This window comes from Cololabis saira, chromosome 11 (assembly GCF_033807715.1).
Source record: "Cololabis saira isolate AMF1-May2022 chromosome 11, fColSai1.1, whole genome shotgun sequence".
Lineage (NCBI taxonomy): Eukaryota > Metazoa > Chordata > Actinopteri > Beloniformes > Belonidae > Cololabis > Cololabis saira.
This window is the reverse complement of record NC_084597.1, coordinates 33,543,665-33,561,976: the sequence shown is the minus strand read 5'-3', so window position 1 is coordinate 33,561,976 and position 18,312 is coordinate 33,543,665. Positions and strand designations below refer to the sequence as shown.

The 18,312-nt window shown below is 38.5% G+C and overlaps 1 protein-coding gene across 2 annotated transcripts; it reads right to left on the bottom strand.

The window, feature by feature from the left end:
• Positions 1 to 1,255: 1,255 nt before the first annotated feature.
• On the bottom strand, positions 1,256 to 12,362 carry skor2 (SKI family transcriptional corepressor 2). Of its 2 annotated transcripts, none has more exons than XM_061733452.1 (9): positions 12,146 to 12,362; positions 8,442 to 10,458; positions 7,863 to 7,926; positions 7,080 to 7,157; positions 4,403 to 4,468; positions 4,142 to 4,240; positions 3,928 to 3,995; positions 2,952 to 3,016; positions 1,256 to 2,732 (listed from the first exon to the last, which is right to left on the bottom strand). In XM_061733452.1, the coding sequence occupies exons 2-8, from the start codon at positions 10,428 to 10,430 to the stop codon at positions 2,960 to 2,962; spliced, it is 2,421 nt and encodes an 806-aa protein (XP_061589436.1). In that variant the 5' UTR covers positions 10,431 to 10,458; positions 12,146 to 12,362; the 3' UTR covers positions 1,256 to 2,732; positions 2,952 to 2,959. The 2 variants fall into 2 exon arrangements, with proteins under 2 accessions (XP_061589436.1, XP_061589437.1); XM_061733453.1 differs by having other exon boundaries at positions 3,928 to 3,978.
• Between the last annotated feature and the right edge of the window lie 5,950 nt (positions 12,363 to 18,312).

The window sequence follows — 18,312 nt, the reverse complement described above, 5'->3', positions numbered from 1 at the left end:
TTAAAAAGTGTAGTCTTTTAGGAGAATGTTGTTCATCAACATTAAACGAACTCACAAACACCCATGTGATTGTGTTCCATTTAAAAAGAGCTTTCTTAATATTATCCGTCTCATTCATTTTAAGGTGGTGATATCAGACCAGTCCACTACTATCCCCCATTGTCGTTAGAGCTATGCAACACCTAGTTTTTCTTTGGCCTGCATTTAGTCTTGACTGACAAAATTGACTATTCTTGTAAACTGAACATCCAACAGGTTTTATTTGGTCTGTCACAAAATGAGGAAATAAGTTCAGATAAATTATATGTTATCAACCTTCTAATACTATTTGCTAAATTTCATATTCATTGTACCAAATTTGCACACCAACGCCCGAATTTTATAGTATTTAAAGCACTTTTTTCATCCTATTTAAAATCTTTGAAAGAAAGTATGAATCCTAAAGCCAGCAAAACTAGAATACTGTGTGAAGAATACAATTTAATATAAATCTTGTATCTCGAGCTTCTTTATTTTCTTTATTTTTATTTTTTGTTCCTTTACTTTATTGTTTTTCATGGATTTGTACATTTGAAATGTGAAATATTCTATATTTGTGTATCTACATTTTGTCCTACAGTGATGTAACATTTTCCTGTGCATATATTTCAATCAAAAAAAATAAAAAATAAAAAATAAAATGTAGTCTTGACTGACAGCAGACATTTATTGAATTATCTTTGGCCCTCTGGGCCAACCTTGATGCTTAAACACTTGCTACCCCCCTAGTCAAATGCATCTTATCACATTTTGGCCATATCTAGCCAAGCCAATATGTCACATGCAATAACCCAAGTTTGGCACAGTTCACCACTTTGGGCCATATGTCTGGTCCATAACACTTGCCAGTGCCATAACTGAGCCACAAGTGCCAAATGTAGCGCAGATTAGGATTATATCTGCAAGCAGAAAATGGCCCAGATTGTGTCTACTATTTGGGGCATGTGTCTGTCATTTGGAATGATAATTGTATCTTAAATGTAGCTGTCTCTTGGATGTTAAATATATATTATGCATTTATGTCATACAAAACATTTTTAATAAATAAGTAAGTACTTTGATATTAACCACAAATTATTGGCTCTGAAATCAACTCTTTAGGTTTAGGAGCAAGGAAGAAAATTAAAAGAAACACTGAAAAATAACATAAGATAAATCAAACCTTTTTTTGTATAGACTTTTAATTTACACCATAAATAGTAGAGAAACGAGAACATTTTGAAATACATCTGCATAAACAGTTTGTAATGGTAACCTCTTATCAATAGACAACAACTTCAATCATTCATTCTATCAACAAGGTGAGTGAGATGTCATTGAATAATTTTTTTTTAAATACACCCAACTGCATCATCATTGTCAGGTCTCTTTCCTCTTCTTTTAACATTACAATAAATAGTATTTTCACAATCTGGACCTCAACGTTTGATACTCAAATAAATAAACAAACACATATAGCATGACTGTAATCTCCAGTATTCTCATGTATGACATTTTATACAGTCAAGTGACATCATTTACATATAGATACACAATGCTGACGAAATGTAGTTTTTTGTTCCTTGTTGGCTGTGCAGTCTTTTGGAGGAAACGCAAGTTAAGTCTTTATTTGTCTGTTCACCATCCATCAGCTGATGTCACTATCACCTGTGTATTGAGGATTGTTACAACCGGTAACAATTGGGCAGAGAGAAAGAATACCTTCAGCGTTCCTTTTAGCAAAAACCCATTTGCTCTGCTTGATACAGGTTGAGGTAACAGTTAATGAGACACAAAGGATCATTTTAGGAGATTTCCCATCTTAAATAAAATGTTAAATATTTATAAACAGATGTGATACAATGCAGCGACATCTGTAGGGAAAATTAATACTCTAGCTTTTTGTACATCCAAAACATAAAAAAAGAAAGAATCATGATTGCTGTAGTGTGTGCTGCCAGAGTGAGAACCCTTTGTGTGAAACAATCCAGGACAAACACTGTTCTCAATACATCAACAGGTATACAATCCTAATCATCAATACTGCCTGTGCTATTGTGTTCTTCAACTTCAGTATTCAGAATCTCTTTGGGATCAAATGCTGATAACAAATAATGAGTAATTTCTCTTTAAATTTGCCGTGTTGTAATACCAATGCAACAGCAGTCTCATTTGGGCCAACGGCAGTCAGAGCCACTGATAATTACGTCCAGTTTTCCTGCAGTCATAACTTCTTATTGGTTCCTTTTTTACATGTACAGCTGCCTTCCAGCCAGACCTCAGCATCCCTGGAAGGTTCACAAAGGATAATGGCCTGCTTTGCTTTAGATCTATTTGGCTAAAGCTTTGACTGTGGCAAACAATGAGAGTGATACAGCAGGACTTGCTTAATTTCTCCTAAAGTCCCTTGTTTACATGAGCTGCATTCAGTTCAGTCAGTTTGGAAAAGAAACGTGACCAAAGCTAGTGAAATAATGAGGAATCTTGTACCAGTGTGTCCATATCAGTACAAAGTAGTAGTAGTAGTAGTAGTAGCAAACAGATTTGTGCAGGGCTATGAGTAAGAGTTAAAGGAGGCAAATAGGAAATGGGTATGTGTGTGATAGTGTCACGTTCCTTTCGGTTGGTGTTTTGACCTAAATTTCTAGTAGGATTTTTTTTTCTGCTCAAAAGAAGTCTGAACAGCTTCCAGCTCTTGATTTCACTGACTCAGCCTATAAAGACAAAAGGAAAAGGAAAGAAATATTAGTTTGACATTAGTTTTAGATTTTTTGAAACAAAAATGAACACATTTTAATCCACAGATAATTGAAATGTAACTGATTAACTACGTTTCTCTATTTTACTATTATTTTCGGAACAATTAACTTTAAAAATACGCTATTTCAGTTTTCATTTATTTATGCTTATGATTTTATTTGCATCACACTCACCTTTGTGGCTATTTGCTGAAATGGGAGCTGATTTTTTCTTTTCTAATGATGTTTGCGTAGGGTATCTGAAAGAGAAAAATGAAAATATTTGAATGAATAGATTTCATTCTCAAGAAAGAAACAAGAAAAAGTATATCAACATTTCATTAAATCTTAAAAAAGACTCTGCAAAAAGTTCTTCAAATCCCACAGCAGCATGAATTAAACATTTTTTTGGGAGGTTCATTTGAATATCTGCTAAATTAATGTGTCATTACTCTCAGACAGATCCATATGCTGGTCTTAGACACATTAGTCAACTTTTATGTGCATATGTGCACTTTAATGTGCACATACGTTGCGTACAAATGATCTTAAAATCCGACAGTGGTTTGTCTTTGTGGTCGCGAAAATGTAGTGTGCATAATACAATAAAATACACACGGGACACCGTGTATTTTGGTGCAAGTTCACAGTTTGCCACCATGTGCATACAAGCGAGTATAGTTGTTGCATGTGTCAGAGAGCAAAGACAAACAACGTCTGTCAGCCTGTCTGCCAGCTGCTCCTGTGATTGATGTCAACGGAAACGCTCAGATGGCTGCAGAGGAACTTCCCATCCATGAAAGACAAACTGGATGATTGGCTCCGTCTTTTGATGGACAAGTAAGCAAAAACATCCGTGTCCAGTTGAGTCCTACATTATATAATCATAATTTGATTTCTGCTTGGGTTTAACCCATAATTTAGATTTTCATAGTAATGATATTTTGATTATTATACACATATTTCCAGGTGTTTTTGTTATTTATTTTCCTGTTCCAGCTATATTCCATTGAGACATGGTTCATAATAGTCTTTCTTAAAACCATACAGAGACACCAAAAAATTAGTCTGCAAAGCTACTTTTTTGCATTCATTAACCAACATCAAATTATTTATTTTGTCATTGATCAATGTTCAGTATTAATTGTAGAGTACTATTTAGTATTCTTACCATCTGTAACTGCTGCACCATTTCCTCTCTGTAGGCGAGTTCTCTTTTCATCTGATCTTGAAAATTATCTGAATTAGTGCAAAAGCAATGGATCAGTCCGAGCACAATATGATGTGAACAAAGAGCAGTATAAAAGTCTGGGATGTTAAAAAAGGAAAGGCAGCTCTTTTAGAGTATGAAAACAGGAGATTGGGTGGCAAAATAAAATACTTACGGAAAACAGGAAATGGTGAGGTGCCCTTCAGAGCATGAAACTCTTGTTCCAGTCGTCTCCTGAAGTCGATCTGCTCCAGCAGAACTTTCTGGAGTTCTTCTACAGAACAAGAAGAAGTAGGAGAAAAAATGTTTAAAAAAAACTACAGGCTGGAGAATGGAGGAGAAAAAAATTACATGCAGTGGTGTGTATGCTATCATTCTGTAGTAGCAAATCTTTAGAGAGAAAACAACAAAAAGACATTGAGCAAAGAAACTTTACCTTTCTCCATGTTTTCAACATCCTTCTTTAGTGGTACAGGAGAAGTAGCACCTCTGCACTGATCACCTGAAGACAAAGGCAAGGCAAGGCAAGTTTATTTCTATAGCACAATTCAACAACAACATCCACAATTAGTTCACAACATAAAATTAACCAAGATTAGAAAATGGCATCAAAATATAAAAACTGGCATTTCATTAATAGAAAACACTTTAAACAAATAAAAAAATAAATACATTAAAAAAACCAGATACCACTTGCATGAACATATCAAAATGATAAGGGTGAAATTTTAAAACCACAATACATCATAACTGAACCAGGTAAGGGCAGCACTACATGTCCCATTCAATCTGAATTAGCAGGCACAAGTGCCTGTTTAAAGTAAGATCAAACAATAGTGTGGGCACAGAGTGTGATACGGAATATAGCATTTGGACAATTAATGCAAATGACAGCCTGAAATACATTTTGAAAATTGGGGACATAGAGGCAGGAGCTTTTGAAAACGAATTTGTTTATGGACAGAAGTAATTTCAATCTGCTGGGAGCAAATTTGTGTGAGGAAGACTCTTTAGATGGACTGCACATGAGGTATTCTGTTATTTAAGCCTAAACAATAAATTAAGGGAAATTACATTATCTTATAATCAATTATATTAATTTCATTTATACATCTTATATAGGTGTCATTATTACACACTACATTTTATGTTATGTCTCGCACTGAGAATATTTGTCATTCCCACAGCAAAATCGGACAATAAATTTAGCATGAAAGAAATATGTGGGTCTCAGAATCACAATCTGTATTCATCCACTAATTTCCTCTCAATCTGTATGTATTTAAAGCGAGTATCTGCTCTGCTGCCTTATTCTCATTTGGCTCATAATTAGTGAGGTTTTGTAGTTCACTTTTTGACCTCTAGGTGTCGCTGCATGTTTGTACACTGGAGAGTGACGCTCTCACCGCCGACCGCTCATTTTCAGTGTGTTTTTGCTGTCAAATCAGATCACATACGCTGGAGTAAATCAATCAAAAATCTTTTACAGTTGAAATAAGAGGTAAAAGCTGAAAAGTAAAGTTCCACAGACTGTGATGTAAAAAGAAAAAAAAAGCACAGATGTTGACAACTGTTGTATCACAATGTCAGCAAAGTTTTTTTTGTCGAGTACATTGTTGTGTCCAGCATCAGAGAATGTAAACGAATTTATGAATTTAAAATGCACATTAAACAGTTCTTTCAGAGATACATTAAATTATAATAGCATTTACGTTTTATCCGCAGACCTTTTTAAGCAATGGAGGTTGAATTTCCTCATTGCTTTACAACTTTTTGGCTTGACAAAAAGAATCTCCATCAAATGATGTTTTCATATTTCTCCTTTTGAAAGCATTTACATAGTTATGCGCATATGTGTTTGCATGACGTGTTTGAATTGTAACAATGAGGTATTTACTGCCAGATATGTACCAATCCAGCACCCTCAACAGTCTCCTCTATCATTTTGTGTCCTGGCTCCTTCAGAGAGCCCTCCTCTCCTCTCCTCTCCTCTCCTCTCCTCTCCTCTCCTCTCCTCTCCTCTCCTCTCCTCTCCTCTCCTCTCCTCTCCTCTCTCTGTCTCATTTGACAAGCAAATTTGCAGACAGTGCCTGAGGATAACAACCTCGTTTGACAGTCAATTAACCGTGAATAGTCAAAGCCAAGGCGGTTTGCATTACATAAATGGAAAATTAGATTATTTTTTCTCCCTAGAAACAGAGGGAGAGTTTAAAGACAGTGAAGGGGGTGGTAGGACTCAGAGGAATCAGGCCTTCTAATCACGTAGAGCTTCCCACCGCCCAGGGAGACATTTGGCAATCAGGGGAAAGGTGGTTTCATTTAATTTGTTTCGTGTAATTTTTCGAAATACATTATACATTATGTGCTGGGATCATTACGGTGTCTGTGTGTGTAGGGGTTGAGGGAATCGGCTGGTGAGGGGGGTTAGACATAAATGTTGGCACAGATGTCATAAAGCACTTTTAATGTCTTCCTGACACATATAAAAAGGCAATAAGCTGTGATCATTTTCAAACGGCAAAGGGTGTTTTTGCACTGAGAAAGGGGAAAAAAGGCAATTATGCTGGCGGAGATATGGGTTTCGGATGGAGATTGCCAGCACGCTGCTTATCTCTGAGCTGATGTTTTCTTGTTGAACTATAACGGCCCCCCTAAGAGTAACAGTCCTGGTGACAACGCTGCTACAGAGAACAACCATGGCAGAGTGGCAGCACAAGCAGCTTTGCACAGCTGCTTCATATCTGTGTGTATTTATGTGAATCCCCTTAACTCCCCATCTGAGAGGAAAAGTGGTATCATAAATGCAATTTGTGTGATAAGAAAAAATGTCTTTGTAATCTTTGAACATCAATATGAGAGTTTTGATCAGCATTATTAGCTTTATGGATGCTCTCATTTCCTTCTGAAGTATTTTTTCATGGCTTAATGGGGGTTTGGTGATGACTTGATTTACACTGCTATCCGAGGTTCAAATTGGAATAAAACCAAATGCTGAAATTAATTTAAGCATGACAGTATCAATAATGCTACTTTTACCAAATACTTTTTTTTTTTTAATCTGACAGCAGCTGCTTTGCAACCACTAGAAGGAAAACTTGTTTGTGCGTATGTACCTGAGCTCTCCCTCCAATAGTCCGGCGCTGATGTCTCACTCTCGGGCACAAAGAAACTACTCTGCTCTTTGTTTTCATCTGGGAGAAAATAAAACAGGGAGACAGAGAGAGACAGGAAAGGAGATTCAGTAAGGCCCATTGGCTCAGCTGGTTATCCGGACAAATGGAGATAATTAAGTGTACCCATGGTTTGTGTCTCTTTCGTGCGTGTGCCTTTGAAAGTGTACACATGTGTGTTTGTGAAGAAACTGCAACAAAACACACACACACACACACACACAAGGCATTTTCTTCAGCAAAAGGGTCAGATTGGGAGATGAGGGGAGCAAATGAAACGTCGCAGGAATCCGAGCCTTGCAGGGACACAGGGACACTATAAAAGCACTCACTCAGACAATAAATGAAACAAAGATGCTATAATACAACAGACTCAGATATTTGATGAACCAGATAGTGTGTAACAGTTTGCTGAAACAGTGTCTGATACTATTAGATAAAACAATGAAAAGAAAAAGAAAAAAAACTGTTGAAACAACCAAATTTGTAAAAACGACTCCAGGGTTTAAGATATGACAAATAAATCATTTAAACAGCAGAGCGAGAAGGATTTTTGTAAATTATACAGGATAAAATAGAGAAACTGACTTTTCTGTTTTGTGTAAACTATTACTTCGCCATTTAAAACTTATATGATGGTTTATATTTTTAAATATTTTGCAACTAGATCTTTTTTTTTTTTTTTTTTAGGCAAAACATTAAAACGATTTAAATATCTGTGCTCACCAGAAATGCTGGAAGTGTCTTTGGTCGCATATGCAGGTAGACCTTCGTCTCTATTTTTCGGAACCTGTTAAAACACAAAAAGTCGACAAGTATTTAATTTACAAGCCCTAATATCAATGTAATAGGATATAGATAGAAGCAGAGGCGATTATGTCTTTAGAATCGACAAGGGCTTCTTTAGACTAATTTAAGCTTTTACGGTTTCTCCCAGGTTGATTATTTTTGTATATTTATCTAAACAATTTTAAACAATGTTGGCATTACACTTAATTAGATTTCAAGCTTTTTTCTCTTTTTGTTTTTTTTGTCACTTCTGCCAGAAGCATGGTTAATGTGGGAGTCAAAAGGTTAAAGATTAAACTTGTCCAAACAGGTTGGGGTGACAGGGAGCGAACAAACACATTGTGGCCTTTAAACAATCCACGTCTGGTCCTATTAGCTGGGATCAGAGTGGGGTGACTGTTACAATTTCTGCAGGGAGAAACCAAGCTATCAATCTGCTTATGCAGATCACAGCACTGCCAGACTGTAGCCCCATTTAAATAATAATTAGCTAAAGTGGCCTTTGGGGATATTTACGTTTTTGTAAGCCGTGTCTTCTCGGTGAGGTGGGGTAGAGCTGGAGAGAGGCAGACTGGTCCGAGGAGAGGCAGGTAAGCTCAGCGATTCCTGTAGGGTGGGATTCGAGGAAGACTGAGGGGAGATGCCCGGATACACTGCACCATTCCCGCTCTCCTTTCCCCTTTCCTCCCCAGTGCTGTCACTCAAAGTAGGAAGATAAAGGTTGGTTTCAGTCTGTCGAGGCCTACTAGTGAAATTCCCCTCCTCTTCCTCCTCCTCTTCCTCCTGTTTTGATGACTCCACATCCACTTCGCCCTCCTCCTCGCTCTCTCCTCCCTCTGCTTCTCCGTCGCCTCCGCTTTCACTTCCATAACTGCAACTGCTGGTAGGCGACAGTCGCTGATGTTGGTCCGATCCAGCAACCCCAGATTCAAAATCTTCATCTGTTGCCCCAGCGGCTCCTCCGCTGTTGCCATGGAGCTTAGCGATGCTCTCTGCGTCCTTAACGACTGGGCGAAAGGCAGAACTGTAGCTCGGCTTTCTTGTTTGGAGTGTTGGGTTGTCCAACAGTTTGAGCCATCCCTCAGATGTCACAGGGCGAAGGTCAGGTGTAACTGTTGTGCACTCTGGGTCAAAGAGCCCTGTTCTAGATGTGGTGGTCCCACTGCCAGGGGCCATGCTTGCACTGACACTGTTTCCATTGCCGTTTACAGCTCCAGATTCAACGGGGTCTGAGAGATCTAGAAAGGCCTGGCGGAGAGAGGGGTTGTCAGTCAGGGAGGAGAGGGTGCTGGGCTGAGGCTGGAGATAGGTGGGGACAGGAATTCCTCCTGCTGCTCTTGGTGGCCAAAACATACAGAAAGGAGGGTAAAAAGCGTCTTTACGGCCAGGCCATAACAGACCTGACAACCCTGCTCCCTTCTGCCCAACTGAAACCTCACTGTCCTCTTTTTTCTGCTGGCACAGGCTAAATGCTGGGAAGGGATAAGGGGAAGGGAAGAGAGATGTAGGAGGGAACTTCTGTAACATGCCGAAGCCCTTGCTTGGGACAGGGATGACAGGGTAGCTGCGGGCTGTTTTGCGGGGAGAAAGACTACCTCCATCTAGATCATCTTCATCTTCGAAGCGGGACCTTTTCTGAGCACCCAGTTCAGGTCCCATTATGTGAGACCCCACTGAACCTGGGTGAGTCTTCATAGAACCCATGGAGGAACAGTGAGCCGAAGAGGGCAGTGCTCTCTTTCGACTTCCTCCATTGAACATAGCTTTGACGTCTTCCCATGCATAGATCAACTCTTCGGGAGGGTGTTTGTCAGTAAGTTTGAGGTGTCGTCGCCATGAGTTAAAATTGGCAGCATCAGGCTGGGTGTACTTGGCATCTGGGGTGCGGTGGGAGTGGAAAATGAACTTGTTTGGGGAGAAGTACATGTTGCAGAAGGAGCACTTGATGCATTTGGCCCTGGAGCTGTTGTAACGTGCTGGTATGAAGTTACCACGGCAACCCCAGGCGCATTCATGTGTAACATCAAAAGCAAAGTTGTCTGGCAGTTTCGGCGGCGAGTTCTCTCCCAGGAAGGACTTACACAGGCGCTCGGCTTCACGCTTAGTGATCATGCCGCAGCGGCGTGATGAAATGGGCATGGCACCAGCCCTACGGAGTATTTCCAGCTGAACTGGAGTGCACTGGACACAGGTGATGCCCAGTGCCACGCGACGATTATGAATCTCATTATAGCTGTAGTTCTTGAGGAGTGTATTGGAAATCTGTGCCAAACACAATCTCTCGTTGTTATCAATGACCAGTGACACAATTGGAACTCCGTACAGGATGACCTGCCCGACTTGGTTGGGTTTAAGGGGCGAGGAGGAAGGAGAGGGTGAGGATAAAGAAGAGGATGAGGAATGGTGATGTGCGGCCCTGGGTGGAGTGAGAGGCTCCTGTTGATAAGGTCCTGTTGAGCTTGTCATTATTAACTCATTAGAGCTTGAAAGATGAGTCTTGTCCATTACTGAAGTAAAACGAATAGCGAACAACCTGTTGGAAAACAAAGGAAGAAAACCAATGTGAGAGGACACTTTTATAATTAGAAAAAAGCTCTTGCTAGATTTTCAAATACACTTTTATGTTGGGAGAGATACTCAAGAAACATAAGATTTGTTCGGATTAAAAAGAAAGTATAAAAGAAGGAAGAAGCAAAGAGAGAGACTGAGAATTAGAGAAAGTATACACAGATTATAATCGATCAAAACATTTAAAGATTTATCATTTTGCTGAAAAAGAAATCTGATTTAATTAAACAAAATCTGGACAAGTAATTATTTTATCTACAAGACTTCACAATATTTTAAATAATTTTTGTTGCTTCTAATTTTGATTATTGTTTGAATGTCTGAGCTACATTGATATATTAAAATGGGTAAAGTAAAATTATAACATGGAGCAGAAAACAGAATCATACATATTTCTTAGTTATTTTTTTATTAGCTAGTTATTTACTTACAAACTTAAATATGTGATCAAAATAAAACAGAATTATTTGAAATACACTTTTTAATCTGAAAATGAATGATCTATTATCTAAAATTAATTATTTTCAAAAGCACTAAAAAAGGAAACAGAATCAGAATCAGAATCAGTATCTCGAGTAAAAAAGACCTTTACATCATTTGAGTTTATTTAAATTGTTAATTCATAGCTATAAAAACTATTTGCATGTTTTCAGCAGGTGATAATAGACAATACAAAGAGAAAAATCACACTTTTCTAAAATCATTGTTACTTTGGAGGTTATATGTTTTCCAAAATGTTTCCAGACACATAGGCTTCAGCACTTTTTTAATTTGGAAATGTAGCATCTTAATATCAATGTTAATCAAATTTTATAGATAGAAAAAAATATATAAAGAAAACAATTAATTCACCAAGTGACCACTTAGATTTTTGAAGCTGGGTAAAGTGCGTTTTAATAACACAAATCGGGTCCTGGCCCCTTAAAAAATCGTACATACACGGATTAAAAAAAAAAAAGTAAACTCTTTTTGTTTGTACAAAAATAATTTCAATATTGCATAATTATATAAGAAAACGTTGAGAATTACAAGTGGATATTTGTGAATCCGCGAGGCCCCTTTGAAAACAGATTTTAGTTTTACATACAGAACTTCCAGTACAGCAGTTGAAATAAATATAGGTCAATAATAATTTCTCGGAGCAACTTCTAAGACAGTGAGGCTGCTTTGAATTAGTTTGAGCTCAATTCAGTGCCATTGATAATAAAGTATACATAGCTGTTTTATATTGATGGCCGACTAAATATTAGAAAATAAAAGTAAAAATTCCACTTTAAAAAAAAGTGTTCTTTGATGAACGAATATTGACAGGACATAGCGTTAAGTTTTATCTCCGTACTTCTGGCAAAACTGCTTTACCGCAGTGCAGTTGAGCGTCATGTTAACTCAACTAAACGCCTTATTTCTAATGATAATAATAATAATAATAATAATAATAATAATAATAATAATAATTATTATTATTATTATTATTATTATTATTATAATTATAACAATAATAATAATACTAATAATGTTATTTCTATCATTCTTAACATTGTTTAGAAATACTATAACACAAACCTATTTTATTTCTCTTTTTAGCTTATCTGAATCCAGTTTTCTGCTCCCTTGCTATAATCATATAGAAATAGTGAAACAGCAGTCCTTACCTCCGACTTTTTGGGAATAACTCCAAACGCCGCGGAGAAGGGCTCTCCCTTCACAACGCAAATTGATTGGTCCTAAACGCTTTACAAAGACTCATTCTTTCTCTCTCTGTGTGTCTCTCTTTCTCAAGTAAACACACTTATTTATATCCGGGGAGCACGTGGACTCAGTACTGGCTGTCTTGCTCGGCTGTGTAGTGAGTTCGCTCGTCAGACGCGAGTAAACTGCGACGCTGCGCGCCGGCTTTATTCCCCTTTCAGAGACACCGCGCGCTGTCCTAATCCTCCACTCTCTCTCTCTCTCTCTCTCTCTCTCTCTCTCTCTCTCTCTCTCTCTCTCTCTCTCTCTCTCTCTCTCTCTCTCTCTCTCTCTCTCTCTCTCTCTCTCCCCCTCTCTCTCACACCTGCCTTGAGATTGATTGGCGTGGTGCGCGAGCTCAGCCTCCCCCCCCAATGCACTAGCCACGCGCGGACCCTCTCACACGCACCTTCGTCTCTTCTTTGCGCGCTCCTCTTCTCTTTTCGGCCCGTCGGAACCGCTTTAATGATGTTCCCTAACTGGGGAAGTCAAACAAAAGAGCTCACGAGCCCGGCTCGCGCGGGCGCGTGCCCTCTGGCCCTCAAATGATAAACTCCAGAGAACCACTTACACTTTCAACGCACCAGACCAAACTCAGGATTTAAGACTTCCATCCTGGCAACCCATTTTATTCACTCATTTCTGTGTAGTGATTCGCCAATTTACTCAGTAGATTAGTGACCTAATTAATATTCATTTGGAATGAACGTGATGTTTCCACACAGCTTCGCAAGCAGCAGTCATAACTACAGTACGAGCTTTAGACATCAGATGGGTGCCCGCTGGTCGGCTGCACACACATACCCTGAGTTACAAATTAATTACCAGAAAACTGATGTTAAAAGCGGCTGCTCGCAGCAGAAACAGACAGCAGAAGAGCCAGGCAGTGGCTTTTAAACACAGACACAGCGTGGAGTAAAACATTAGTCTGACCGTAGGGGTTGAATAAAGGGAAAATAAAAGCTGAGACAGCAGACAGACAGGCTGGCAGTCTGGGGATCAGAATAATGTCTGTCAGAGCAGCTGATACCCACATTCAACTCTAAGAAGGCTTTTCGAAATATGACTCTATATACATGTGCAGGTTGTTCCCAAGAGATAAAAGGCAGCAGGAAGCATACTGTAGCCTAGGCTATCATTTGTTGTAATTGAAGGTAAGAGGAACTCCCAACTAGCGCACAGTGCTATAAAAGGCATGCAGGAATGATTCACCTGAGCAGGGCCCTTAAAAATATCTTTGCGTTATTCCAAACTTTTTCATGGCATACTTTCAAATACATAAATAATGATACTAAATTAATTAATTCATGAAATGAAAAAGACAAAAAAAAAAAAAAAAAAAAAACTGAAGTCCCTGACTTCAGTAAATCTCTGAAAGAGTTGAAAGAGTCTCACTGTTCAGGAGCCTGCACTCATGCAGGTTGTTTGTGTTCATTAATTCAGTTTCATAACCGGCTTGTTCTGAGGAAAATATTTCCAGTCCATGTTTCATACTATGGGGCATACAGTAAAACTTTGTGAGGGAAATCAGTTTGGATTCCATACCAGAAAATGTTATAAATAAATATTAAATGGCTATTCAAAGGCAAATTATTGGTTGGCAAGCACTGTGTCCCTGTCAAAGAGGGATTTTTTTCTTTACACAATTACTTCTGTGATGCACCACGACCAAACTGTTATTAATATGATCCCTTTAGAACTAAACTTGGAGCAAATTGCCATGAATATATAGCGTTGACGGTTTCCCTTAAATGTTTTTTTTTTTTTTTAACTTATTTAGTCTCCACTGTAGTGCTTTAGAAAGGCGCGATAAAGTGTCCAATAGAAGCAGATTATTGATTGAAAGCTATGACAATTGTAAAACGTTTTTTTTAACACTTTGACCCAACTTTTTTCTCTTTCTTTTTATTTTTCTAACGAATTCTAATTTATGCATTCACGTATGTGAGCATATACAAGCAGGTTAAAAAGGCTGCTAGATATTGAGATTGGCTGTAATTTATTCTCACCCAACAGCATCCTGATAAACATGACAGGATTGCTTTTGGGCTCAGCCTTAAATGTGAGCGTGTGTGTGGGCCGCTGCTGCGGCGGGTGCGACACGGAGCAGAGCGCGAGCCCCATCTGCTCCTTTTCAAACCAATTTAGTCTGTCACCGCGCGCGCTTTTGTGCCGCGGACGGACACCGCTGGAACAGTCCACCGCGGGACCAGAGAGGGGGGGGGCGGGGACGGGGCGGGGTTTGGGGGTGTACACGTCACAATAGAGCACTGAGGGGAGATGTGATGGAGCAGCCGGTGTAGAGCTGTCGTAGGTGCTAATAACCAATTATGTTAAATGAAAATACTAAAAAATGACACAGTGACGATATGACTGTATTTTCTCATTTTTATCTGCAAGAAGTACATATTTGCTGAAGAGGTGTGTGGACAGATTTAAATATCTGGAAAATCCAAATGAGCAATGCTTGTGGTTGCAGTGACAGGGGATAATGAAAACAACTGCCCCTGTCCCTGGGAAAGATGTTCGTGACATGTTATCAAAAGCAGAGCATGACTAAACCATGTGAAGCAGGAAAAGGCTTATTGAAACACAAAAGCTCTATTAGCCCCGTTGGAATACATTTTACTTTTTCATAATGCATAAGTCGGTACCCCTACTGAGAAATTAATCATGCGTTTTAAAAAAGAATTGCTTGTGTGACCTCAGAGGGTCAAACTGGAGAGAAAGAAGGGAGAGAGGCAGAGAGGGCCCAACACATAATAAATTAAGAGCTACAGCGCTAAGTGAGCTCGAGACATTTAACATCAAATCTGTCAATAAATGACGCACGCCCCGGGTGAGTGATTACCATATTAAAATGCATCACATCCGTTTCTCAAAACATACGGAATCAAGCCTGAATAACTACACAGCATTGATTTTACTTTGACATTTCCCCCCCTTAAAAGTGCTTTTTATGTATTCAATTGTTGACAATTCTTCTTTTTTTTTTTGCCCTGGCTTTACTACAAATTGTTTTATGTTCTTTATTATCAAATAAATCCATCAGGCAGATTCCAGTCGGTTCCCCTGCTCATATTCATTTGTAGTGGATTTAAAGGCAGATATAAGCTACAATATGGTGCACAATCGCCCTGCATTTAGTTTTAATCCTCACTTAAAGCTGTACGTCTTTGGGTTTACTGGGTGGGCGTCTTGTATTCATAGCGAAGATTTACTGTGCATACTATTAAAACACATCGTATATAAATTAGAAAATGATAATATTGATAGTTAAGATTATTGTGGGTGGTTTGTTTTCATTTGTCTTGTATGCTCTGTCAATTTCCCTTCACGATGAAAATCTGTGGATTTAGACTTGGAGGGAGCGTGTGCGCGTCCGTGCCACCACACGCTTCCCTGCTTCCTGAAAGCGTCATATTGTTAAAATAAAATAATGGAGAAACATTTACTGTACTGGTTCTGCCACGTCATTGCTTATTACATTATTCAACTCTCAGCATCTACTATTTTCTATAGCCTACGCATTTAGTATAGGTTTAACCCAGTTTTTATTTTTTTTTTTAATTTAAATTGTATTTTTATGTTCAGACGCACACAGACTGTGTTGTGCCGAGCATCTGTTCTAATTAAGCCTTTATTCGTGATACGTCTATTTTTATAGCGTCCGCGCACCATCCCCGTGAGCAGTGTTGTCCTCGGTTTGTTGGATGTGTGCTTTTTTGCCTGAGGCGCTTGTTCTCCAATTAGTAGAACAGATCAACCACTAAACGTTCCCATATTTCATTGAGGATCTGGAACATTAGCCAGTGGATTATTACGAAATTTGAAAAATACATGTGATGCAATATGAGAAAATGTTATTTGCATTGGATTTAAATTCGCTTTAAGAGAATATATATGCGCGATATATCCCACTGGGCCCACGTTTTATTGATTTATTTACATTTTATTAGAAAAGAAAAGGCACGTTGTTGTTGTTTGTTTTAGTCTAAACTGTGGCCATTATGTGCATTCCTTCTTCAACGACATGCCAGACTAGATTAAGTTATCATTTATCAATAGCCCTTTGCAGTAAAAATCTGTTCCCTCATAATAATGAAACTCCACTTTCAAAGAATATTAAATTGTTACAGACATGTAACAATTATAGGTCTTAATTTAGTTCACTGTGAATTTGCATGACATTACAGAAATATAAAGTAAAAGATTACCATGCTTTTTTGTTATTATTATAACACAAGCACATTCAGGGCTGGACTGTATGAGGTGAGCACTCACTGTAGTGTCCATCTGCTCTAAGTCTATTAGGCCTACTTCGTGACTCCATCACATTAGGGAGTGGGTTAATCCCAGATCCTTGCTCAGAGTTCTGTGGTCTGGCTGTGATAATTATCTGTTTTGGACTGTGGAAAAAAAGTATGATTTAAATTAATGGGGAATATGTGTTATCCCTACTGAGAAAACAACTGCTGATCTCCTCAGCCACTACACTTGAAAATGGAGCAGTCCAGTAAATTACAGTGCAGAGTTGAAATATACTGAAAAATGAATGACATCTTTCTTGCTTATAAATAGTTAAATCCCCCATAATTAGTTTGCAATAGCTTACAATTAAAAAACACAAAACAAAAAACAAGTCCAGAGGTTGTTACATAGACATAAAGTGAGTTTGTGGTATAGAAGTTTTTCTACTTCAACTTTAAAGAGACCCTCCTTCATATCCTAAGGCTTCAGTGCACCTTTATTTCCCAGTTGGCAATTTATTTTAAAGGACTAAATATGGATGGTTCCGAGATTGAGATATAATTTTATTTACTGGACTATCCATGTCCGTAATTAAAGGCTTGCTTGACTGTTAATGACCCCTGCACACAAGCAAAGTTGTGGAAGTTATTTTAAGTGGAATGAGTAATGAGACGTTAACAGTGAACACTGAGCTGTAGCCAATTAGCTCTGCAGTGCAGCCAGACTGCTGGGCGCTACGCTTGGTTTTAAAAGCATGCGGAGAGCCTGCAAGGTCAGAGGAGGGAGGGCACGCGTGCATGCATGCATGTATGAATGCAGACATGATGGGGAACTTTTCTGGATGCTGCACCAGTCAGAAATACACACACATCTAGGAGCACATTGGTAAACTGAAGTTAAAAATCTTTCAACCTGTAGGTAACTGACTGTAAGACCTGTTGACTCAAGAAATCCATACATAGACTATTTGGTTGCATCCATTCTTGTGGTCAAAGTTGCATTATCACTGAATCATGATGGACTGCTCAGACAACACTCTCTTGTTCTCACAGGAAAAAGCTCTGATACTAACCTAAGCCAGGAATTTGCTTAAAAACACAATGCTGGAACTCATGCCATACATTTTCCATACCTGCTTTACCGTGTTCAGTTGCTTGTTCAGTTGCAATGGTGGAAGGAGTGAAGAATGTAACGCAAATGAAGATGTCACAATTTAAGGTCAATGATTTAATCATTTTCCAGTTCTTGAAATATTTCTTTTAATACAGCCTGAATTGATGTCTCCATGAAATCTGTAGTTAAATATGCTTAAGACGCAATAGCTGTTAAGTAGAACCAATTAGGATTTTTATCAGTTTTAAAGCATTATGTGGGTCTAAATGCCAGTCTTCCTTTGTAGTGGGTGTACAGTACTTGATTTTGTATTGCGTGCATATGATTTTGTGTTGAACATGTCAATGAACACAGTTTTTTATGGCATTAAATAACATAATAAACATGGGTTTACTTTTTTTAAATGAAGGTATTGACCTGGTTCTTTTAATTAATGCCTCTCCAAACTGGAGAATACATTTTTCCATTTGTTAGACCTATGCGCCACCCATTTGTGTTTAGGTGGAAATGCTTGTATAAGTAATCTTGACCAGACTTTTAAAGGGAAGAATACGGAGGGAGAGAAATACAGAGAGATCTGAGATATGTGACGGTCTGTGAGAGCTCCCATTCAAGAGACTCATTCAGATCTCTGCAGGGTGTCAAAGCAGCACGGCTCGGCAGGGAGAAGATAACTAACCGAGAAGATCTCATCGTATCATGGCTTAATTTTTTTTACTGGGGAATA